General features: G+C 44.7%; 1 protein-coding gene across 1 annotated transcript in view; it reads left to right on the plus strand.

Moving 5' to 3' along the window:
- The window catches only part of LOC132830693 (1-phosphatidylinositol 4,5-bisphosphate phosphodiesterase delta-3-like), a 178,907-nt gene that overhangs the window by 88,420 nt on the left and 64,373 nt on the right, over nt 1-26,114 (plus strand). Inside the window, exon 5 of the mRNA XM_060848503.1 lies at nt 9,536-9,761. Within this exon, the coding sequence (XP_060704486.1) occupies nt 9,536-9,761 (226 nt within the window). The remainder of the gene's footprint in view (nt 1-9,535; nt 9,762-26,114) is intronic.

Raw genomic sequence — 26,114 nt, forward strand, 5'->3', positions numbered from 1 at the left:
ATTTGTATCCCTCTGCTCGCCACCTACTCATGCATCTGTCTAGATGCATTTTAAATGAATCTACCGTGCCTGCCTCTACTACCTCTGCTGGCAATGCGTTCCAGGTACCTACCACCCTCTGTGTAAAGTACTTGCCACGTGTATCCCTCTCACCTTGAAAGCATGATCTCTTGTTATTGATTCCTTCACCCTGGGAAAAAGCTCATCTCTATCTACCCTGTCTATACCCTTCATGATTTTGTAAACCTCAGTCAGGTCCTCCCTCAATCTCCTTCTTTCTAATGAAAACAAACCTAATCTACTCAACCTTTCTTCATAGCTAGCACCTTCTATACCAGGCAGCATCTTCGTAAACCTTCTCTGCACCCTCTCCAAAGCATCCACATCTTTTTGGTAATGTGACGACCAGAACTGGGGACACAGTATTCTAAATGCAGCTGAACCAATGTCGTGTACAATTTTAACATGACTTGTCAGCTCTTATACTCAATACCCTGTCCGATGAAGGCAGGCATACTATATGCCTTCTTGACCACTGTATCCACCTGTGCAGCAATCTTCAGTGTACAATGGACCTGCACTCCCAGATCTCTCTGCTCATCAACATTTCCCAAGATTCTTCCATTAACTATATAATTCGCTCTAGAATTAGTCTTGCCCAAATGCATCACCTCACATTTGTCTGGATTGAACTCCATCTGCCATTTCTCCACCCAACTCTCCAGTCTATCTATATTCTCTTGTATTCTTTGACAGTCCCTTATGCTTTCTGCTACTCCACCAATCTTCGTGTCATCTGCAAACTTGCTGATCATACCAACAGTGCCCTCTTCCAGATCATTTATGTATATCACAAACAACAGTGGCCCCAATACTGACCCCTGTGGAACACGGGGCGGCACGGTGGCACAGTGGTTAGCACTGCTGCCTCACAGCGCCTGTAGACCCGGGTTCAATTCCCGACTCAGGCGACTGACTGTGTGGAGTTTGCACGTTCTCCCCGTGTCTGCGTGGGTTTCCTCCGGGTGCTCCGGTTTCCTCCCACAGTCACAAAGATGTGCGGGTCAGGTGAATTGGCCATGCTAAATTGCCCGTAGTGTTAGGCAAGGGGTAAATGTAGGGGAATGGGTGGGTTGCGCTTCGGCGGGTCGGTGTGGACTTGTTGGGCCGAAGGGCCTGTTTCCACACTGTAAGTCTAATCTAAAAAAAACCACTGGTTACCTTTCTCCATTTTGAGAAACTCCCTTCAACTACTGCTCTGTCTCCTGTTGCTCAACCAATTCTTTATCCACCTAACGAGAACACTCTGCACACCATGTGACTTCACTTTCTCTATTAGTTTACTGTGGGGAACCTTATCAAATGCCTTACTAAATTTCATGTTTATAACATCAACAACCCTTCCTTCATCCATCAACTAGATCACTTCCTTGAAGAAATCTATTAAGTTGATAAGACACCATCTTCCCCGCACAAAACCATGTTCCCTATCGCTGATAAGCCCATTCTTTTCCAAATATAAATACATTTTATCCCTCAGTACCTTCTCTATCAACTTCCTTACCGCTGAAGTCAGGCTCACTGGTCTGTAGTTACCCGGAATGGGACAACATGAGCAACCCTCCAGTCCTCTGGCTCCTCACCTGTATTTAAGGATGCTACAACGGTATCTGTCAGGGCCCCAGCTTTTTCCTGTCTCACCTCCCTCAGCAACCTGGGATAGATCCCATCTGGTCCAGGGGATTTGTCCACCTTAATATCCTCCAGCCTACCCAACACATTTTCTATGGAGAATCGCCCAGCTCGATGATGGCTGACAGTTCACTGCAAAGTTTGGTTTAAATTTTAAAACTAGCAAATTTAAAGTCAACTTAAAACAAACAGAGTGCATATGTATTTTATCTATCTGCAAAGAACACAGTAATACAGAATATTAATATATGGAGCTTCAAGTCATTTTGAGACCCAGTTCACAATACTGAATTGGTTTTTAAGCATGAATCTAATTCTGGACTCTAGAAGGACAACATCTCATCCTCTGCTTGGGAATCTTCATGGACTTCAGAATTCAGGATCAGTTTCAATAATTTCAGAGCATGGATGCCTTCTGTGTTTTTTACTCGCCTTCGTATCCCGGGTCCTGTCATAACATGGGTTGCTTTCAGCAGAGCTAACCAACTCTCACCCACTCAGAATCCCACCCACCTCTCCCCACAAGTGGAATGTCCTTTTGGCTTGACAGCAGCATCCTATTAGTGTTGACCACCACTCACATTGCTACTGCACGGGTAGCAGCATTCAATAGCGAGCTTCTCTGGAGCTCAAGTCTTTCTGGACGTTTCTTAAGAGTAAAAAGTGATGGGCCTATGCAATGCACAGCAGGAACCTATTCCATCAGGGTTTAAAATCTCCAGTTTTAAAGAGGTGAGAGAATGTTGAGATGTTGAAATAACTCATCTAACAGAGGCATGAGCGAGGGTTTCAACAGCTAGTGAGCTGAGACTGGAGATGTCAGGTGATGTTACTGAGGTGGAACAAGACCGTCTTCGAGATCACAAGGATGAGTTCGGAAGCTTGTCTCTGAATCAGATGTGGGCAGACTGACCTCACCTCAGACAGTTACAGGGTGAAGGGACAGACTCGGTAGAACGGTAAATGGAGTTTGAAGAAAAGACTGAGAACAATGACTTCAGTCTTCCTGATATTTAATTGGTGGAAATTTCTGCTTGTGAAGTATGGACATTGAATAAGCATCCTGATCATTTACCAACGGGTGAAGGAGTCCAGAGAACTGGCAGTGAGAGAGAGCTGGCTGTCATCAGCATATAGATGAAAAATTAGATTCCCTACAGTGTGGAGACAGGCCCTTTGACCCAATAAGTCCACACCGACCCTTTGAAGAGTAACCCACCCAGACCCATTTCCCTCTAACTAATGCACCTAACACTATGGGCAATTTACCATGGACAATTCACCTAACCTGCACATCTTTATACTATGGAAGGAAACCAGAGCACCCAGAGGAAACCCACGCAGACATGAGGAGACTGTACAAACTCCACACAGACAGTCGCCCGAGGCTGGAATCGAACCTGGGACCCTGGTGCTGTGAGGCAGCAGTGCTAACCACTGAGCCACCCCCTCATGTGGTAGTTTATGTAGTTTTTATATTTGGTGGACTGTGCGACATTAAGGCTGAGCAATTTGTGGTTCGAGTTCCTCCTCTCTGGAATTTAAATGTAATTGCAGAAGATTATGGCTAATGATTTGATTAAATGGGGTACCTGGAATATCAAGGGAAGTCACTCACCAATTAAGAGGAAGAAGGTACTCTTGAATCTTAGAAAGGAGAAGGTGGATATTGCTTTGTTACAGGAGACACATTTGGATGACAAGGACCATCTGAAATTATAGCAGAATGGCTTTGACCGAGTTTATTTTTCATCATTTAATACCAGAAGTAGGGGAGTGGTTATATTGGTTAGGAAAAAGCTCTCATTTAAATTGTTGGATGTGTTAAAGACACATACGTGAGGTTTGTAATTCTTAAAGACTTGATAAATGGGGAAGAATATGGTATTTTAAATGCTTATTGTCCCCCAGCTCATCCTCTTAAATTCTTGGTAGATGCTTTTTCTAAACTGATAAGTCTCAAGTCTCGGCACGTATGGGGGAGATTTTAACTGGCTCATGGACCCCACAGTAGACAGGTTGCCTAAAGGTCCCTCGATACCCTCTGCACAAACTCAACAGTTATTGGGTTTGTGTGGGGAATTAGGGTTGGTGGACATCTGGAGGTGTCTCCACCCTCCAGGTCGGGATTTCACGTTTTTCTCCAATCTACATAGATGTCACACAAGGATTGATTTTTTCTGACCCCTGCGGTAACTCTGGATCTGGTGGCATCCTGTACAATTGGTAATATTGCCATCTCTGATCATGCTCCAGTGTACCTCATGGTTAAAATTAAGGATGTTACAGTGGATTCAAGGTACTGGCGAATGGACCCCTTTATTCTCATGGACAGTAAGTTTGTGGAGTATTTCTCTCAGGAATTTCGGGCGTTCCTAGACATCAACATAGGCTCGGTTGATAGCTCATCTGTTCCCTGGGAAACTGCCAAAGCTTATGCCAGGCGTTTAGTTATTTCATATTCCACCAGTAGGAAGTGGCAGAAGGGTGAGCAGCAAATCTCCTTGAAGCTTAGTTGAAGGCAGCCGAGAAAGCCTATTTTGACAGACCCTCGTTGGTTAAACTACAGAGGATTACGGCACTGCAGTCTGCACTAAATTCCGTGCTCACGCAGACGGCAAAGGAGGAGCTGGCTTTTGCAAAGCAAAGGTTATACGAGCATGGTGACAAGCCAGGCAAATACTTACATACCTTACCAGAAAGAGGAGTGCCCCACAAACCATTACAGCGATTAGAGAAGGGTCTGGGAACCTAACACGTGATTCTAAAAAGATTAATGTGGCATTCCAGAGATTCTACTCTAAGTTATATCAGTCTGAGAATTGTGAGGAGGGGCAGGCCAAAATGGAATCCTTTTTTAGAGATCTGAAGCTCCCGGGTGTGACTCCCGAACAACAGTCCTTTCTCAATGCCCTATTATCAGAGCAAGAAGTGCAGGAAGCTGTGAGGCAGCTTCAGAGTGGAAAGGCGCCCGGTCCTGACGGACTTCCCAATGAATTCTATAAGGAATTTATAAGTATACTGTCAGGCCCAATGCTGAATATGTTTAATGATTCATACAGTCATTATTGTCGCCCACCATCTCTGAGAGAGACCACTTATCCTTAAAAAAGGGAAGGATCCGGAAAACTGTGCTTCATATAGGCCCATCTCACTCTTAAATGTGGACTTTAAGATCCTCTCTAAGGCTCTCGCATTAAGGCTGGAGATTGTGTTACGCTCTATTATTAAAGTGGATCAGACAGGCTTCATAAAGGGTCACAGATCCTCCAATAATGTTAAGAGGCTGCTTAACATAATTCAAGCATGCCAACAGCAGTCAATACAGGGATTGGTGATTTCTTTAGATACAGAGAAGGCATTTGACCGAGTTGAGTGGCCGTACCTTTTCTATACTCTTGACTGTTTTGGTCTGGGCGAAGTTTTCATAAGATGGGTAAAGGTTCTCTATAGTGTACCTCTCGCGGCGGTCATTACCAACGGGGTCCGATTGAGCAATTTTAATATTTCTAGGGGCAGCCGACAGGGCTGTCCCCTTTCACCATTACTTTTTACTTTGGTGATTGAACCATTGGCAGAGGCCATTCGTGGGGATCTCAATATATCAGCTCCAGAAGTGGGGTCAAAATTACATAAGATCTCGCTGTATGCAGATGATGTTCTAATTTTCTTGACAAATCCAGCAGTTTCAGTGCCTTGCCTGATACAATGCATTCACACGTTTGGCGCTTTTTCAGGGTATAAGATTAATTTTGCTAAATCAGAGGCTATGCCTATGGGTGGTCTTACGAAAGAGTTGGCTCTTGAGAGTGACTATAGATTCCCATTTAGGTGGTCACAGGGGGGGGTTTTGTGTATTTGGGCATATCCATTACTCCAGTTCTGGATTAACTGTTCAAAGCCAATTGTACTCAGTTATTTGAAAAAATTAAACAAAATCTCCAAAGATGGGAGGCACTTCCAGTCTCATGGCTGGGTTGGATAGCGCTTATTAAGATGAATATTCTCCCTCGTTTGCTCTACCCTATACAGATGATCCTCCTGATTTTCAATGAACAAACACTCGAGACTGAACAGTTGGTTCAGCTCCTTTATCTGGCACCATAAACGGCCCCTCATTAAATTAGCCAAACTGCAGTTGCCTCACAGATTGGGGGGAGTAGAACTTCCGTACATTAAAAATTACCAATTAAGCTTGCTTTTGACCTACGTGAGTGATTGGGTTTGTGAGGACCCTCTTTCAACATTGCTAGATATCGAAGTCTCCCAGGCAAGGTGCCCCCTTACCAGTTTGCTGTTTTTGGACAAGGTGAGGACAGTTAGGGAATATTGCCATAACCCAATATTGCTATAACCCAATATTGCCATAACCCAAAGCATGGAGGGCAATTCGGCAGAGGGAAGGTAATATTGGCAAAACATCTTTGTTTACACCTTTAGTGGGTATGCCGGGTTTTAAACCAGGTATGATAGATTCAGGATTTAAATGTTGGGCAGCTTGGGGTATATCTTGCATGGGTGATTTATTTGAGGGAGATGTAATGATGTCCTTCGATCAGTTAGTACAGAAGTACGAGTTACCTAATAGAGACCTCTTTCGTTTTTTTTCAAGTTAGGGACTTTATTCAAAAAAAGACCTCACTTTTGACTGATCCCTACAAATCTGACATAGAAAAAGGGGTACTAAGGGCTAAGAGGACACTCTCTGTCAGTACTTTATATCACCAATTGGTGGGTGCCACCTCAGATGAGTCTGATCGACTCTGCAAGATGTGGGAAAGAGAGCTGGGTGTTGAAGTTTCTTCAGAGGCATGGGTGGATATTTGGGAGAATACAAGGAAGATATCAATTTGCAATAGGACCCATGCTTTACAGTTGAAGATTCTCCACAGAGTCCACTTAGCCCCAGACCGTTCGTCAAAATTTAAACCAGGGGTATTTTCAGCATGTCCCAAGTGCAAGGTCTGTACGGGTACTCTTACCCATTGTCTTTGGTCTTGTGACAGGTTTCAAACATATTGGATCGCTGTGGTGGGTGCAATGGAGCGGAGTTTAGGTGTAGGGGTGGAGAAGGACCCTATTTCTCTCCTTTTGGGCCTACCCATTGTATTTCCTGCAGACGCGCATAAGAAGAAACTTCTCAATATTCTTATGTTCTGTGCAAGGAAGAATATCTTGTCAGGTTAGATATCCGAAAAACCCCCAGGCCTGTCGGGTTGGTGGAAGATTGTGATGGAGCATATTCCCCTGGATTTTCTCACAAATATGGTACACTACAAAACTGAGAATTTTTACAAGACATAGCAACCCTTTTTGAAATGCCTGGACACAGATTTATCTGCCACACTAACAAGGGCTTTTATATAGCCCTAACGATTGTGTTTCATGAGTTCAATATCCAGGGAGGAGGAACTGTGAATGTATGAGTTTGGCTGGGCTGAGTTATTACTATTTATTTGATTGTTGTTAGGTATTTATTTATTTAGTTAAATAGCTAATTTAGTTTTTTTTTAATTTTATACTTCACTATATATGTTTATACATTCATATAGGAAGGTGGGTTGGGGAATTTTTTTTATTATTTGGGTTTAGTTTTGTACTATTTTTGTATGTTTTGAATTGTATTGTTTTGTATTTGTTGTAATATTTAAAAATCTATTTTTTCTTAATAAAGATATATTATTTTAAAAAGTGTCATCCAACTGATGTGATGAATTGGATAAACCTAGATTGCTGTTAAGTCTTTAATCACTCAGAATAGGGCTGCAGGTTTTGATTGATTAATATGCATATCCCGGAACTACTTTCAGATTGTAGTCCTGAGGTAACTCCAGGTTGTCAGTAGAAAAAAAATGACATCTCAGCTCAGACAATGCATTAAAGGTGTGAGGTTAGAGTCTGTCTGTGTCCCAACCTTGAGTCAGACTGATTCTGTTTCCAAAGTATGAGCTTATAAACTGTCACATGGATTGACTGCCTGCAGATTGTCTGCTTTTTGAACAAAATAGAAAGTATCTGCAAATACAAATAAACAAATAGACTAATGTGTGTGTGTGCGAGAGAGAGAGAGAGGAAGAGTGTGTGTGTGTGTGTGACGGAATATTTGTGAGAAGGTGTACATGTAAGTGTGTATGAGAGAGGGTCTGCCTGAGTCTTTGTGTGAGTGTGAGCATGTGTGCACTTGTGTGTGAGTGTGTATGAAGTGTATAATGTGGTGGGGTCGCCTGTAGTGTGACATGAATCCAAGGTCACATTTGATGCCATCCTCATGGCTACCAAACTTGGCTATAAGCCTCTGCTCGGCTGCTCTGTGTTGTTGCATATCCTGAAGACGCCTTAGAGGATGGTCACCTGAAGATCTGAGGCCAAATGTCCCTCCCCGACTGGGAGGGAACACCCCTGTCTAGCGATTGTTGTAAGGTGCTCATTCATCCGTTGTCATAGGGTCTGCTTGGTCTTCCCCAATATACTACCATGCCTCAGGGCATCCTTGCCTGTAGTGTATGAGATAGACACCATTGGCCGAGTCACATGAGTACCTGCTGTGCACATGGTGGGTGGTGTCCCCATGTGTAATGGGATACAGACAGACTCTAACCTCACACCTTTAATGCATTGTCTGAACTGAGATGTCACCTTTTTAAATACTAATTAAACCTTATTAGGTGAATTGGCCATGCTAAATTGCCCGTGGTGTTAGGTAAAAGGGTAAATGTAGGGGACTGGGTGGGTTGCGCTTCAGTGGGTCGGTGTGGACTTGTTGGGCCGAAGGGCCTGTTTCCACACTGTAAGTAATCTAATCTAATCTTAATATATCTTGGGATTGTGACTTGAAAGGAGTTCTGGGATTTACATATTAATCAATCAAAACTTGTATCCTCGTTCTCAGTGATTAAAGACTTAACAGCATTCTGGGTTTGTTCAATACATCACATCAGTTGTATGACACTTTGATCTTTTAGTATAAATTCTGTGTCCGATGACCCTACCCCACTAGTTACCCGTCAAAGGAGCAGCGCTCCAAAAGCTTGTACTTTCAAACAAACCTGTTGGACTATAACCAGGTGTTGTGTGGTTTTTAACTTTGTACATCCCAGTCCAATACCAGCAGCTCCACATCACAACCTATGCACAGACACTGATCACAAAAAGATCAAGGTTTCTAATAAAATACAAGTCAGTCTCTGAGTTTTGTCAAGAGTAGATAATGGACGTTGTGGCTGTTATGGCGGGTATTACTGATAGCAATGATGTTTAAAGAGGCTTGGCGGAACTCAGTGAGCTGGGCCATGTGTTGATCTGTGTCGGGAGTATCTCTGTAGCTACAGTCAATCATCATCCTGTTTGTTTTGGCTTGTTTCTGTCCCTTTGAAGATTTGCTACTTGAAGTTTTTGTTTCTGATTTACAGCATTCGCAATGTTTTTGGTTTTTATTCTGAAGCAGTCACTGGACTCGAATGTTAACTCTTGCTTTCTTCTCATAGATGCTGCCAGAACTGACGAGTTTCTCCAGCAATTTCTGGTTTTGTTTTTGTTTCACACTTGCACAAGTGCTCAGTCACACACTGACACTCATCCAGATGAACATTGACATGAACACACTCTCACTGTCTCCGTCCTTCAGGCACATACACATTTGTTTCCCATTTCACTGAATGCAGACATTGATTCACACTCATGTAACCCTCCACAGAACCACACTCACTCAGTTTGCACCTTCACTGCTTATTCTGCAGAGGATACCCCCATTACCTTGATTTAATAGCACCCACAGAGGCATCTGTCAAGGGAATTTTCCATGTTTCTTGACTATATCTCATTGGCGTCTCTCTTATCTCCTTAGCAATGTGACAAGTCCAATACTAACAAACTGGAAGAGCATGAGATCGAGGAGTTTTGCAAGTTTCTGATGCAGCGACCAGAATTGGAAGAGATCTTTAACTACTACTCAGGAGAGGATCAGATCTTGACCATCACTGAGATCAAGAACTTCTTGAAAGAGCAGAAAGAAATTGCCACAGACGAAAATGCAAACGCAATTATACACAAATATGAGCTGAACGAAACAGGTAGAGAATCTGCCCACCTTTCTATTGCCTATGCCGCATATACAGCTGTTAATAACAGTGTTGCAATTTAACTGAATATTTTGCAAGTCAGTGACTGTTCCCAAGTTGAAATATATAATGGTCATTTTGCAACAGCCTGGGGAGGGATGTTCTTCTTTAAGTGCCCACTTTAAGGGTGACTTGACTATGTGGACTTCCTGTTCATCTTCACTGTAATCTGAACCACCACAACGTTGATTAACATTGCAGTGCTCCCTCAGTATTACCCCATCCTGTCATTGTGCACCACATCACCAAATGCTATTATAAAACCTCCTACTCAAACCCTTCTTACCTGGAGCCAAGGAGGTCGCAGACCGAAGCCAGTCGATGTCATGGTCGAAACAAAAAGGTAGCTGAAGTGTAAAGGTGCCCCCACTCCCCACCCCAGTTTCTGCTGCTTTTGGGTTGTCTACAGTTCAGAAGCAGGGTTATTGTCAGGTGACCATCCCACGGGACATTGCTGATGCTGTCATTGTATGGTTATTGCTGTCAGTATTTTTCCTCTGCTAGTTTCATCCCCTGATGTCACCAATAATCTAGGACCTAACATCTAATGACTCAAACGGAGAATACACTGAATCTGTCAGAACTGTGATGTGGAGAGCATTGCATCATGCAGTCTAAGCTGGCAAGGCCTATGTGGAAGGAATAATGATACCTCTAGGCACAGCAGTGTCCATTTGAAAGTCAGTACTAGCTTCAAGCAGTTATTCCTGACATCTCACCACATCAGTGGAGACCATTTAGTCCATCTTGTTTTGTACTGGCGTTCTGATCTAATCCCTGGCCTTATCCCATTACTTTTGCCATTTCTGTAAATGAAATGTTTAGCTGCATCTCTCTTGCAAGCACCTTTTTGAATTTTGCTTTCTTCACATTTCTGTCATATTTCTCTGGTACTGTGCAAGTCCTGACTTTCTCCAAATCTATTCCATGAAGGGTGGGGTTGTTAGGATTGCCTTAGCTCCTTTGAATACTTTCCATTTCTCTACTCAGACATGACCTCACCCCTAGCTCAATGTATTTTAGTAAATAATAACTGCATTAATATAGCACGGTATCACATTTAAACAATTAAAACTGCCTGGCACACAGAGTGTAAAACAATAAAACTGCCTGCATACTGAGTGTTAAAAGTGTAGCAATTTGCCATGCCAACAAATGATATGAGAGTAATTTTAATTTGTTCATCAGTAAATTGACTGGATTGGCTGCAATATCACAGTATCTCCAATGAAGTCAATAAACCGTACTATTTAGTTACGGTAAAACTAGCATCCCACACCACATTTCATTTATTAAGAGTACAGCATTTATAAGATTGTCACATTTTCAAATTGTCTGTTTAATTGGCTCATTACTCACACCCTGCCCTGCACCAGGCAAGATGATCAAAAATTAGCTGATTAGCCTGACATCTTCTGTTGGAAAAATATTGGAATCAATTATTAAAGAATAAAAACAGAAGATTTGGGAAATCATAATCTAATCTAATCTAACTAATTTATGAGAGTTTCTCCAGGAAGTCTCACCCAGAGTGGATAGAGGGGAACCAACAGACGTGTTGTGTTTGGACTATGATAAGGTGTTCAATAAGGTACCTCACAAAAAGTTAAGTCGTAGCCATGAGCCCACAGTGTTGGAGGTAGTGTATTGGCATGGATAGAGAATTGGCTCATTGCTCAGGAAACAGCAAGTGGGGATTAGGGGGTTGTTTTTCAAGTTATCATCATGTAACGACAGGGAGCAGTGCGGGGACCACAACTGTTTCCAATATACATTAATGACTTGGAGAAAGGAAGCAAACATACTGCAGCCAAGTTTGCAGATGACTCAAAAGTAGGTGGGAAGGTAGATTATGAGAGGGATACAAACAGTTTACAGAGATATTGCTAGGATAATTAAGTGGGAACATAAAGTTGGCAAGTGGAGTATGATGTGGGAAAATATGAAGTTGTTCATTCTGGAAGGGAGAACAGAAGAACAGAATATTATTTAATGTAAAAATACTGCAGAAAGCTGCAACACAAAGGGATTTGGGAGGAATGTGTATATGAAACACAGAAAGCTAGAGTACAGGGGCAGCAGGGAATCAGGAAGGTTGATGGGATGATGGGGGTTGGAGTATTAGAGTAGGGATGTCTTACTGCATCTGTACAAGGTGATGGGGAGACCACATCTAGAGTAATGCGAGCAGTTTTGGTCCCCTTATTTAAAGTAAAATATAATTTCATTGGAAGCAGTTCAGAAAAGAGGTACTAGGATGAAACCCAATATGGGGAAGGGGGTGTAGGGGGAGAGCTGTCTTATGAGCAAAAGTTAAATAAGTTGGGACTCTAAACACTAGAATTCAGAAGAATAAGAAATAGTTTCATTGAGATACATAGGGCTCTTAAAAAACAAAAATAGAAATTGCTGGAAAAGCTCAGCAGGTCTGGCAGCGTCTGTGGAGAGAAATCACAGTTAACATTTCAAGCTGTGGGGGCAGAGTCCTTGTGTACATTTAAGGCTGAAGTAGATAGGTTCTTGAAGAGTCGGGAAATCAAGGCTGAGGGTGAAGGACAAGAAAGAGGGCGTGAGGTGTGTTGGATCAGCCATGATCCTATTGCATGGTGAAACAGGCTCAAGGGGCCAAATGGCCTACTTCTGTTCCTACTTCTTATGATCGTATTATGGTCTCAGTGTCTTAAATGTGAATGGGAGTGGGAATCTCAGATTCCACAAAAATATCCGGGCTACTGACATTCACTTCAGAGTTAGAAGATTCACAATCGTAACCTGAACATAGAATCCAGACTTATACTCATTGGTGTGAAGTCAGAGGTGTGTGTATCTGAGACCCTGCTTGCTCTCTCAGGTGGACTTGAAGGACTCCATGCTGTTTGTCAAATTAGAGGAGAGGAGTCCTGCATAATGTCCAGGCCAATAATTAGCAGTTGGCCAACATTGTCAATCATTAACTTATTGCTATTTGTGGGATCTTCCTGTCAAAATGGTTGCTGAACTTCCTAAATTACAATAATGACTACAAAAGTGTTGCCCCTGAGATATCCGGTCCCTTTTAGGAGTAAAGGTCAAGATTATATATTCCACATTTGTCACAGGTGAAAACACATGGTGTGGGCAGTGAATGGATGAGATTTTTAGATTGCTTACAGCGTGGAAACAGGCCCTTCAGCCCAACCCAACTCTCCAAAGAGCAACCCACCCAGACCCATTCCTGTACACTTAACACTACAGGCAATTTAGCATGGCCAATTCACCGCCTGTACATTTTTGGACTGTGGGAGGAAACCAGAGCACCCAGAGGAAACCCACGCAGAGAATGTGCAAACTCCACACAGACAGATGCCTGAGGTGGGAATTGAACCCAGGTCTCTGGCGCTGTGAGGCAGCAATGCTAACCACTGTGCCACCGTTCCGAGATGTTAAGCAACTGGTACCCCATGGAGATGGGGTCCCGGGTGATTCCTCAGTAGAGCTGGGAGTAGGGACATGAGTTTGGGAAAGGGTAATAACTGAGGTACAGTCCAGTTTCCAGCACGGTTTGCTGTTTGCTATTAGTATTGGCTCACCTTACATTTCTGCTTCATGTAGACTGTCAGAGTTTCATGTGAGTAGTAATATTGTTGATTTTACTAAGGTAGTGGTGATTGCGTATGTTTTGCTGGGACAGCATTCTGATGTATGACCGGGTAATGATTAATTTCTTAGAGGTTCTATAATATTGAATTCAAAGAGCCTATGCTTAACAAATTAAGGAGATGTAAAAGTACTAGACTACAAGTAAAATCTAAAAGGAGTTCAGCTAATTTGGCAGCAACTGTGGAGAGAGAAACATACATTTGTGACTCTGATAAGACTCCTTCATATACCACCAGGTCATGGTTTGGTAAGGAGATTTTCATAAATCCCAGTTTTGAGATATAATGGAACTATTGATGCTAACACAGTCATGTCTGTGGTCACTCACTAACCCTGGAACTGGAAGCCCTGTATTCTTCCTGAGTCCAATCCTGTGTAAACTGCCTGTATTTCAACTTTATCTTGGAGTCGCTCTCTGTAATTCCATTCCATTTCTCAAAATAATTATGGAAAAGAACAGAGATGGGACTTAAATCAAAGTTCTCAACTGGGGACAGGCTGATTTTCATAACTGAAAATGTGTTGCTGGAAAAGCGCAGCAGGTCAGGCAGCATCCAAGGAGCAGGAGAATCGACGTTTCGGGCATGAGCCCTTCTTCAGGAATGAAGAAAGTGTGCCAAGCAGGCTAAGATAAAAGGTAGGGAGGAGGTACTTGGGTGAGGGGAGTTGGAAATGCGATAGGTGGAAGGAGATTAAGGTGAGGGTGATAGGCCAGAGTGGAGGTGGGGGCGGAGAGGTCAGGAAGAAGATTGCAGGTTAGGAAGATGGTGCTGAGTTCGAGAGTTAGGACTGAGACAAGGTGGGGGGAGGGGAAATGAGGAAACTGGAGAAATCTGAGTTCATCCTTCTTCAAAGACCGCAATTTCCCCCCAGACGTGGTCGACGAAGCTCTCCACCACATCTCTTCCACTTCCCGCTCCTCCGTCCTTGAGCCCTGCCCCTCCAATCGTCACCAGGACAGAACCCCACCTATCACCCCACCAACCTCCATATACATCGTATCATCCGTCGTCATTTCCGCCATCTCCAAACAGACCCCACCACCAAGGATATATTTCCCTCCCCTCCCCTATCAACGTTCCGAAAAGATCACTCCCTCTGTGACTCCCTCATCGGGTCCACACCCCCCACCAATCCAACCTCCACTCCCAGCACCTTCCCCTGGGTTATTCGGTATTGGAACTGGTCCTCCTGGGAGCAGATGCGCCAGAGACAAAGGAATTGGGAATATGAGATGGCATTTTTACAGGGGGCAGGGTGGGAGGAGGTGTAGTCTAGGTAGCTGTGGGAGTTGGTCGGTTTATAGTAAATGTCTGTGTTGATTCGGTCGCCCAAGATAGAAATGGAGAGATCTAGGAAGGGGAGGGAGGAGTCTGAGACGGTCCAGGTAAATTTGAGGTTGGGTTGGAAGGTGTTAGTAAAGTGGATGAACTGTTCAACCTCCTCATGGAAGCACGACGCAGCGCCAATACAGTCATCGATGTAGCGGAGGAAAAAGTGGGGGGTGGTGCCAGTGTAGCTGCGAAAGATAGACTGTTCCACATATCCTACAATGAGGCAGGCATAGCTGGGGCCCATGCAGGTGCCCATGGCTACTCCTTTGGTTTGGAGGAAGTGGGAGGATTGGAAAGAGAAGTTATTCAGAGTGAGGACCAATTCAGTCAGTCAAAGGAGGGTGTCAGAGGAAGGGTCCTGGTTGGTACAGCGGGAAAGGAAGAAGCGGAGGGCTTTGAGTCCTTTGTGATGGGGGATGGAGGTGTACAGGGACTGAATGTCCATGGTGAAGATAAGGCATTGGGGACCGGGGAAGCGAAAATCATGGAGAAGGTGGAGGGAGTGGGTGGTGTCGGAATGTAGGTGGGGAGTTCTTGGACTAAGGGGGACAGGACTGTGTCGAGGTATGCAGAGATGAGTTCGGTGGGGCAGGAGCAGGCTGAGACAATGGGTCAGCCGGGGCAGTCAGGTTGTGGATTTTGGGCAGGAGTTAGAAACGGGCGGTGCGGGATTGTGGGACTATGAGTTTGGAGGTGGTGGATGGGAGATCCCCTGAGGAGATGAGGTTATGGATGGTCTGTGAGATGATGGTTTGGTGGTGGGAGGTGGGGTCATGGCCAAGGGGGCAGTAGAAGGAGGTGTCCACGAGCTGGTGTTTAGTCTCAGCGGTGTAAAGATGCACCTAACTACCACCGCGCCTCCCCTGTCTGCCAGTTTGATAGGGAGGTTGGAGTTGGAACGGAGCGAGTGGAGGGCTGCACGCTCCGAGGGTGAGAGGTTGGAGTGGGTGAGAGGGGTGGAGAGGTTGAGGCAGTTAATGTCGCGGCTATGAAGAGATCGAGGGCAGGTAAGAGGCCAGCACGGGGTGTCCAGGTGGATGGTGGTGTGTTGGAGGCGGGAGAAGGGGTCGTCAGAGGGTGAGCGAGAATCCTGGTTGATGAAGTAGGCGTGGAGGCGAAGATGGCGAAAGAATTGTTCGATGTCTCACCGTGTGTTGAACATGTTAATCCAAGAGTGTAGGGGAATGTGCGCTTTTCCAGCAACACATTTTCAGCTCTGATCTCCAGCATCTGCAGTCCTCACTTTCTCCTAGTTGATTTTCATAACATCAGATATGATTTAGCCACAGTGAACTGGAAGTAGATACCTTCAAGTACTTTTTTTGATTCACTCACTTGCATCATGCAGATGTTTCTGGCTGGGTCAGCAGACAGTGGTGGTGAACTGCCTTCTTAAAATTCCTGCAGTCCATGTGCTGTTGACCCACAATGCCAGTATGGAGGGAGCTCCAGAATTCTGACCCAGCGACTCTGAAGGAGTGCTGATACGTTTCCAAGTCAGGATGGTGAGTGGTTTGGAAGGGAATTTCCCAGCAGTAATGTTCCCATTTACTGAGCTACTGTTGTCCCTCTAGATGGAAGTGGCCATGGGTTTTGAAGGTTCTGTCGAAGAAGATTGTTGAGTCATTGCAGTTCCTCACTGCTGTCACTGTGAGTCGTTGGTGGGGAGAGTATAAATTGGATGTGTTGGCAGTAAAGCAAGTCTGAAACCCTTGTGGGAAACATGTATAAGGGCAGTGTCATCCTTCGAATCTGAAGAATAGACCCTCTGTACACATCAAAGTTTTAGTGCAGATAGGTTTCAGGTGCTGTAATTCTCCTTTCCATAATGCAACTAAACAATTGTTTTCATTTTGGAATTGTGAAATAGAAAATGAAAAATGTCAACAGTAGATGCTTCTGTCGAGGAGGAAATGAGCCAGTATTAAAGGTGTTTCTCAGCACGTGATTTATTTTGTGGAGCAGTAACACGGTGGAAAGCAGCATGGGAATGACCCAAATATGGCCCCTGCAGTAAAAGAGCCTGATCAAATTCCAACCTTATTGTTCGGGAATTCCAAGTTTGAGTTATGTCAGGCACGGGAACAGTACAGGGGGAAACATTCAGCAAGAGAAGCTGAGGAGTTGGGGGCAATTGTAAGGAAGTTGCTGGATTTTGAAACAAGAGATGCAGAAATTTTGTGATGATCAGTGAAAGTGTCGTCCAGTTGGATACTTGTCTTGGGTGACAACAGAGTGCAGTATCTGATTGGCCATCAGTTCTGCAGCTTTCTGTTATCCAGCAGAACCTTTCTGGCATGTCTCAGGTCCCAGTGGCAGCACAGGAAGACTCCAGCAATCCCTCTCAGAGTGGGAGCAGCAAACTGATTGCAACCAGACAGCAACCAGCCAGTTAGATACACCAACAGTGACGTCCTCAGCTGCTCCCAACATTGTCTCCCTAGTAAGGAAAAGATACCACTGACAGTGTAGCAATCACATGGTAATGCTTGATGTCTGACTGGCCTCTGCCAGCATCTTGAGTGGCCTGACCCTCTACCACTGCCCCTTGGCGATCAGGCCATTGTTGTGCCTGCTCCTGGGTCAACATCTCCTGGCTCTTCTCCAGCTGTGACAAAAAGCAGCAGCTAATCCTGACCCTTTGTAGCTTCATGTGGTGACCAAAGGTCAGGCAAAAATCTAGTCAACATAATCTTTAAGGCCTGACCAGTGAGAGACCCTACACCTTCGGTCTGTATGCAATCAAGTCCCAGACCTTCCTGTGGCTTGCCACTTCAATACCCAATCCTGCTCCCATGCCCACATGTCTGTCCTTGGCCCGCTGCAATGTTCCAGTGAAGCTCAACGCAAACTGGAGGAACAGCATCTCCTCTTCCGATTAGGCGCGTTACAGCCTGACGGTTTCAACATTGAATTCAACAACTTCAGATAATTTTACTTCATTTATTTTATTTATCTTCTTTATATATTTTTTTGACTGTTCTGTACCTCATATTTCTTGATTGTCTCTCTCTCTCTCGCTCCCCACTCTCTCATCATCTTTTTCTGCTCCTCTTCCCCCTTTGCTACCCTTCTCCCCTGTTTTCCATGTTGCCTCTGCTTCACCCATCCCCTCCATCTCCCACATGTTTTGTCACAGCACTGGCTTCAGCCTTGGCCATTCACAGCTCCTAATCTCCCTATAATCTCTCTATGCACTGTCATTATCACCTCTTTATTGCTACCTTTGCTTCTGGAGTCATGACTCCCCTTCTCTCAAGGAACAGGAAATTTGATGTTTCGGGCATAAGCCCTTCATCATGAAGGGCTTATGCCCGAAACGTCGAATTTCCTGTTCCTTGGATGCTGCCTGACCTGCTGTGCTTTAACCAGCAACACATTTTCAGCTGCGATCTCCAGCATCTGCAGACCTCATTTTTTTCTCCCCTTCTCTCAGCCTAGTATAAATACGTCCCTATTTCTCCCCTTTTTTTTATATTTGACAAAGGGTCAGTTAGACTCAAAACGTCAGCTCTTTTCGTTCCTTACAGATGCTGCCAGACCTGCTGAGATTTTCCAGCATTTTCTCTTTTGGCTTCAGAGACCCTACGCTTTGTCTCAGCCACACTCTGGTCTTCATCTGCTGAGGGTGGACAACTCCGTCTTTGATGGAGGACAACTCTCCTGCTCCTCGGATGCTGCCTGACCGGCTGTGCTTTTCCAGCGCCAACTCTCAACTCTGATCTCCAGCATCTGCAGTCCTCACTTTCTCCTAACTCCATCCTTGAAATTAACTCCAAAGAACTCTTCATGCGGATCCAGTCACGTCCGTGGACACTCACTCACTTCAAAACTGGAAGCCATAGCCCTGTATGCTTCCTGAGTCAGCTTTGACCTCTATATCTATCCACCCTCCTCAACCTTAACCAAGCTTCTGTACAAGGTGCTGGTGAGACTACACCTGGAGTACTGTCTGCAGCCTTGGTCGCATTATTTAAGGGAAGATTATCATTTAAATGGATGCAGCTCATGGACGGTTCACTGGGATGCTTCCTGGTCTGGAGGGACTGTCTTATAAGTAAAAGTTAAACAGGTTGGGACTCCAGACATTGGAATTGAGAAGGACGAGTGGTGATCTCATTCAAACATACCGGATTGTTAGAAGGCTTGGCAGGGTTAATGCTGAGAGAATTTTTTTTTCTCTCATGGGAGAGCCTAGGACCAGAGAGTGTAGTCTCAGAATAAATGGGTGTCAATGATGAGGAGCATTGTGGGGACTGACTCCTTGTGCATGGATTCTTGATCAGTAAAAGAAACAAGGATTATGGGGAAAGGGCAAGGACAGTGAAAGTGAGGGGTGTATCATCAGCCAGGATCCTAATCAATGATGGAGCAGGATCAAGGGGCCGAGTGGTCTATTCCTGTTCCTGTTTCTTATGATCTTCCCTATTTCATTATCCTCCTGTATTCCCACTGCCACAAACTGGAACTACTCCCATTAGCCTGAACATGACTATTGGCCATCCTTGACCTTCCCTCTAACAGAGCTGAAAATGTGTTGCTGGAAAAGCGCAGCAGGTCAGGCAGCATCCAAGGAGCAGGAGAATCGACGTTTCGGGCATGAGCCCTTCAAGAACGAAGAATGACTCATGCTCGAAATGTCGATTCTCCTGTTCCTTGGATGCTGCCTGACCTGCTGCGCTTTTCCAGCAACACATTTGCAGCTCTGATCTCCAGCATCTGCAGTCCAAACTTTCCCCTTCCCTCTAACAGCTTTGACTTGCCCTCCTGCTGTTTGTTACCCTTGACTCTCAGTTGTGTGCAGCTGACCTTCCCGTGTTTAATCTTTGACCTCCCCACGCTCATGCCTGACCCTCTATGTGTATGTATTCCAACTTACACCCTCTGTTCTCCAGGAGCCTTGGGAAGGCTCCCTCCTCAGTCAGGCTCCTTTCACAGTTGCTACCTGGCTTTAATTATCAATGCCCCCTCCCCTGATTCAATAAACTATCCCACACAGTAACTACAGCTTGTTTCTAATCTATATCCAACATATAGACCATCTCACCTGCTGCATACTATCTCGAACCAGTCCTGAAACTGTAGGGGCATGTTTCTAGTTTGCTGCATACTTCATTGCCAATGTACAAAGTAATCTAGCAGAGTTATGTTTGAATGACATCCTAATCATCATTTTGCTGACTCTGCCTCACTGCTTACATGTCCCTCTCTCTGTCTCTCTGTTGTTGTATATCTTAGTATATCTTTTACTGTGAATTAATGTATTAAAAAGAAATTTCCAACACTTAAAACCAAAAATAGAAAGTATTGGAGAAACTCAACAGGATCAGGCAGCATCTGTGGAGAGAGGAACAGTTAACATTTTGAGTCCAATTTGACTGCTCCTCTGAGCACCTGCTGCCAGAAAGTGTAAATTGCCCTCAATCTGCTGCCCATTGGTCCATCTCATTGTCGGGAAATTGGTATTGACCTCCCACACAAAGAGTGTCCCCATTCGCTTCGATTCCCATGCAGGTTAACTTCGATTCCCATGCAGGTTAACTTCGATTCCCATGCAGGTTAACTTCGTGTGAGTCCACCTTCTGTTTCATGACTCAATAGAACGGCACGGCGGCACAGTGGTTAGCACTGCTGCCTCATAGCGCCTGTAGACCCGGGTTCAATTCCCGACTCAGGCGACTGACTGTGTGGAGTTTGCACGTTCTCCCGTGTCTGCGTGGGTTTCCTCCGGGTGCTCCGGTTTCCTCCCACAGTCACAAAGATGTGCGGGTCAGGTGAATTGGCCATGCTAAATTGCCCATAGTGTTAGGTAAGGGGTAAATGTAGGGGTATGGGTGGGTTGCGCTTCGGCGGGTCGGTGTGGACTTGTTGGGCCGAAGGGCCTGTTTCCACACTGTAAGTCTAATCTAAAAAAAAAGAACTGCATTTGGTACTGGCATAAAGCAGATAGCTCAGTCATTGCCCTATTCCAAATCACCCATTTGATATATTTTCTTTTAAAACTAATTAATTACAATCACCGCCCATCAGGGACAGTGCAACAGTAACAAAAAGTAAGTGCGGAGTCAGGGGAGGGGTAAAGTCGAAAGGGAATTGGCAAGTGAAATCACGTATCCGGAAGCTGCTTTAATGATCAAGGTGATTTCAGGGAATATCACTTGACTGTTAACCCAGAAACCCAGGAAATGTTGTGGGGATTTGGGTTTGAATCCAGCCATGGCAAATGGTGGAATTTAAATTCAATTTAAAAATCTGGAATTAAGAGTCTAGTAATAAATATGAAACCATTGTCAATTGTTAGAAACATCCATCTGGTTCAGTAATGTCGTTTATGGATAGAAACTGCTATCCTTACCTGGTCTCCACCTCCTGATGCTGTGTGGCTTACTGTGTTCTTCCAACTTCCTGCTGGTCCACCTTGGATTCCGGCATCTGCAGTTTTTTGTTTCATCCTTACCTGGTCTGGCCTACATGTGACTTCAGACCCAAAGCAATGTGATTTCCCCTTAACTGACCCTCTGTGATCAGGTTAAGGATGATCAATAAACGCTGGCCTTGCCAGCGATGCCTCATTCTGTGAATTAACCAAAACAAAGGCAGACTTTACCCAATTGACACGTCCAGCAATAAAGAAAGTGTAACTGAGGTCTCACTGCGCTGTCTGTCCTTCTCCAAGATGGATTTTTGCTTTCAAGGCTGAGTTTTTGTTGTTTCATTTGAGCCAGTGCTTAACTGTTGTTAAAGTTCAGATCTCACAGAATCTTGCAGTTGACAGGCCAATGATATTTCATAGGCAATCATTTCCTTCTTGGCAAAAGTTATTGCCAAGAAAGAGCAGCCAGATGTAGGCGATATTGCCAAAGTGCCTCCTAAAAATGACTCATCACTTGAAAACAAATCCACCAGTTTATGATTAAGACAATGGAAAGAGTTAACATTCAATTCCCGGCAAACAGGGAAACTGACGCAATCAGGCCAAGTGATGGAGAAAGACAGAAATTAACTAAAGACCAAGGAGGGGAGATATTGGAGTGAGTAAATCAAATCACTATAAAATAGTCAATAAACTATCAAGTAAATCTTACAAGAAACATCTTTGTAGAGAGTCTAGTGAAACGAAGTGAAATGTAGTGAAATGCACTGCCCTTACAGACGAAGAAGCAGAGAGTAATATATTAAGTCAGAGCAGAATGCTGGAAATTTGAAACAAACCCAAAGAATTCTAGAGAAACTCAGCAAGTCCTAGCAGCTGTGGAGAGAGAAACCCATGTTTTGATGCCAATGCAGCCTGTCTCCCGAATTCACTATTGGCGGATTTCCAGACAGACTTGATGTGTACTCCAGAGAGAAAGGAGTGGACAGGAATGAAAATGCAACATACTGTAAATGCTCAGTCAGCACCTATGAGGAGAGAAACTGAGTCAATGGGCTGGATATGACCTGCCCTGACTAGTTAGTTAATGGGCTGGCTATGACCCACCCTGACTAGTTAGTTAACCGGCTGGGTATGACCCACAGTGACTAATTAGTTAACTGGTTGGATATAGACCACCCTGACTAGTTGGATAAAGGGCAAGATATAACCTATCCTGACTAGTTAGCTAACAGGTTGATATTACGTGCCCTGACTAGATAGTTACGAGCTGGATAATACCCGCCCTGAAGAGTTAGTTAACGAGATGGATATGAACCACCCTGACTAGTTGGTTAAGAGGTTGATATTACCCGCCCTGATTAGATAGCTAACAAGCTGGGTAAGACCTGCCCTGATTAATTAGTTAACGGGCTGGATACAATCTACCCTGACTAGTTAGTTAATGGGCTGGATATGACCCACCCTGACTAGTTAGTCAATGGGCTGGATATGATCCACTTTAACTAGTTAGTTAACAGGCTGGATATGACACACTCTGACTAGTTAGTTAACGGGCTGGATATAACCCACCCGAACTAGTTAGTTAATGGGCTGGATATTACCTGCCCTGACTAGTTAGTTAACGGGCTGGATATGATTCACTTTGAGTAGTTAATTAACAGGCTGGATGTTACCCACTGTGACTGGTTGGTTAATGGGCTGGATATGACCTGCCCTGACTAGTTGGGGATGTGAATGAAATAGAGGAAATAGAGAGTCCATCACCTACCCAGCCAGCCCCATGCTCAGCCACATAATACAGGAAGGGAAAGGAATGGAAAATGGCAGCATGCCCACCATCTGTAAATAAATAATGAAGGATCATTGGAGCTTGCTACGAGTTGGAGGTGGAGGGAGGTGTGTAATGGGAGCCATGGTGTTAATGAAACAGGCTTAAAGCAGCTGGAAGGAAATGGCTGTGATCATTGGAGGATGGCCCTGCCATTGAGAGCTCTGTTCCCTTTACCCTCCTCCAAGAAGATCACCCTGACTTTCTTCTCACTTTTCTATCTGATCCACTTTGAAAACCCCCGTGTCACCCCGCTCCCTGTCGGGTAAAAGAGAAAGCCCAGCCCAGGAGGCTCCTGGTTTACCAGGACCCAGGATCCAACAGGATGCCCAGGAGGGCTAGCCTGCAGCACCCACTTTGCAGCTCTCGGCACTGTGGTCGCTGCCACCCCATTCTTTCCAAACAACGTTTTGTTTTATTTCATGGGATGAGGGCATCACTGGCATTTGTTACCCGTCCCCTATTGTCCTTGACTCAGCCAGATCAGAGGGCAGTTCAGAGTCAGCCTCACTGATGTGGGTGTGGAGTCACATGTCGGCCACTCCAGGAAAAGGTGACAGGTTTCCTTTCCGAGAGTGAGGCAGGCTGTGTGCTTTTGTCAGGTGGATTATCTGCTCAAGTCCTCAGGACTGGGATTTGGAAACATGAGCCCCTGAGTTCAGTGAGCCACAGGTGACATGACCTTAGCTCACCTTCTCTAATCCACCTCACAGAATGTTTGACTGGGATCACGAAACAGAGTAATGAACAACTTTCTGTAATTTGGAATGGTCCTGAGTGGTGGGAGAACACCAAGCTTCTTATAAACGTGTACTGCCCTCAAAATCTCATTTCGAACAAATAAAATAAGGTTTCAGTGAAACCATCATTCTGCTCATTGCAAATCAGAAATTCAGTTTGGCAAGACAGCCATGTTCCAAAAGGGGGGAGCTAAACACGGTGTGGGCATGTTAAAATAAAAATGTTCAAATGACGTGTTTGCAGGGTGTGACCAAAGCTTTGTTCAGCTTTCTTTGAAGGGTGTACAACTTGGCATTCTGTTAGCAATTACGTTATATTTATATTTTTAGAAACATTGAACGATTATTGCCAGAACATAAATGGACTGCCACAGCCCAACAGTGCCTGAACTCCACAGCACCATCCAGTTCCTTTAGCTTCGGTATATCAGAGAATGTTAGAGGGAGGGGGCTGGAGTGTATCAAAGAGTTACAGTGAGAGTTGGAGTATAACATAGGGAACTATAATGAGTATATTTGGTACATCAGACAATTTCACATTGAGGGTATGAATTATCTCACTGTTACAATTGAGGGAATGTGGGATATATCACAAGGATTTGTCAGAATGAGGGGAGTGGGGTATAAGAGAATGTTACAGTGAACAGAATAAGATATGTCAGAGTTACAGCGAGGGGTACAGGGTAGATCAGTGTGTTACAGTGAAGAGTGTGGAATATGTTAGAATGTTACAGCAAGGCAGGAGGATTTGTCAGTTTAACAGGCAAGGGTGCAGGATATATCACAGTGGTGAGTGTGGGGTACGTCAGAGTGTCAAACCAAGGGGTGTGGGTTACATCAGTATGTTACAGTGAGGGGTGCGGAGTATATCAGAGTGTTACAGTGAGGGGTGTGAGTTATAACAGAGTGTTACAGTGAGGGGTGCGGGTTACATCAGTGTGTTACATTGAGGGGTGTGGGGTATATCAGTCTGTCACAGTGAGGGTGTAGAGTATATCAGAGTGTTACTGTGAGGGGTGTGGGATATATCATAGTATCACACCAAGGGGTGTGGGGTACATCAGAATGTTACAGTGAGGGGTGTGGGGTGTATCAGAGTGTTACAGTGAGGGGTGTGGGGTATATCAGGGTGTTACAGTGAGGGGTGTGGGGTGTATCAGAGTGTTACAGTGAGTGGTGTGGGGTATATCAGGGTGTTACAGTGAGGGGTGTGGGGTATATCAGAGTGTTACAGTGAGGGGTGTGGGGTATATCAGGATGTTACAGTGAGGGGTGCGGGATATATCAGTGTGTTACAGTGAGGGGTGTGGGGTACATCAGTGTTACAGTGAGGGGTATAGAGTATATCAGAGTGTTACAGTGAGAGATGTGGGGTACATCAGTGTGTTACAGTGAGGGGCGTGTTACAGTGAGGGGTGTGGGGTGTATCAGAGTGTTACTGTGAGAGGTGTGGGGTATATCAGGGTGTTACAGTGAGGGGTGTGGGGTGTATCAGAGTGTTACAGTGAGGGGTGTGGGGTATATCAGGGTGTTACAGTGAGGGTGTAGAGTATATCAGAGTGTTACTGTGAGGGGTGTGGGATATATCATAGTATCACACCAAGGGGTGTGGGGTACATCAGAATGTTACAGTGAGGAATGCAGGGTATATCAAGTGTTACAGTGAAAGGTGTGGGATATATCAGAGTGTTACAGTGAGTGGTGTTGGAAATATTAGAGTGTTACAGTGAGAGCTGTGGTGTATATCAGAGTGTTACAGTGAGGGGTGTGGGGTACTTCAGTGTGTTACAGTGAGGGGTGTGGGGTATGTCAGAGTGTTACAGTGAGAGATGTGGGTTACATCAGTGTGCTACAGTGAGGGGTTTGGGATATATCAGTGTGTGACAGTGAGGAATGTTGGGTATATCAAGTGTTGCTTTGAGGGGTGTGGAGTGTATCACTGTGTTACAGTGAGTGATATTGGATATATCAGTGTGTTACACTTACACTGCAGAGTGTGGGGTATATTAGAGTGTTACAGTGAGAGGTGTGGGTTATATCAGAGTGTTACAGTGCTGATTGTGGGGTGTATCTGAGTGTTACAGTGAGGGGTGTGGTGCATATCAGAGATTTACAGTGTGGGGTGTGGACGTATCAGAGTGTCACAGAAAGGGTGTGGGGTATATCGGAGTGTTACACTGAGGGTGTGCAGTATGTCAGAGTGTTACAGTGTGGGGTATACAGAGTGTTACAATGAGGGGTGTGGGGTATACCAGAGTGTTACAGTTTGGGTTGTTGGGTATATCAGGCTATTATAGGGTGGGGTGTGTGATATATCAGTGTGTTACAGTGGGGGTCTGGTATACCTCAGAGGGTTTTACTGAGGGGTGTGGGGTGTATCAGAGTGTA

Source organism: Hemiscyllium ocellatum, chromosome 32 (genome assembly GCF_020745735.1).
Source record: "Hemiscyllium ocellatum isolate sHemOce1 chromosome 32, sHemOce1.pat.X.cur, whole genome shotgun sequence".
Lineage (NCBI taxonomy): Eukaryota > Metazoa > Chordata > Chondrichthyes > Orectolobiformes > Hemiscylliidae > Hemiscyllium > Hemiscyllium ocellatum.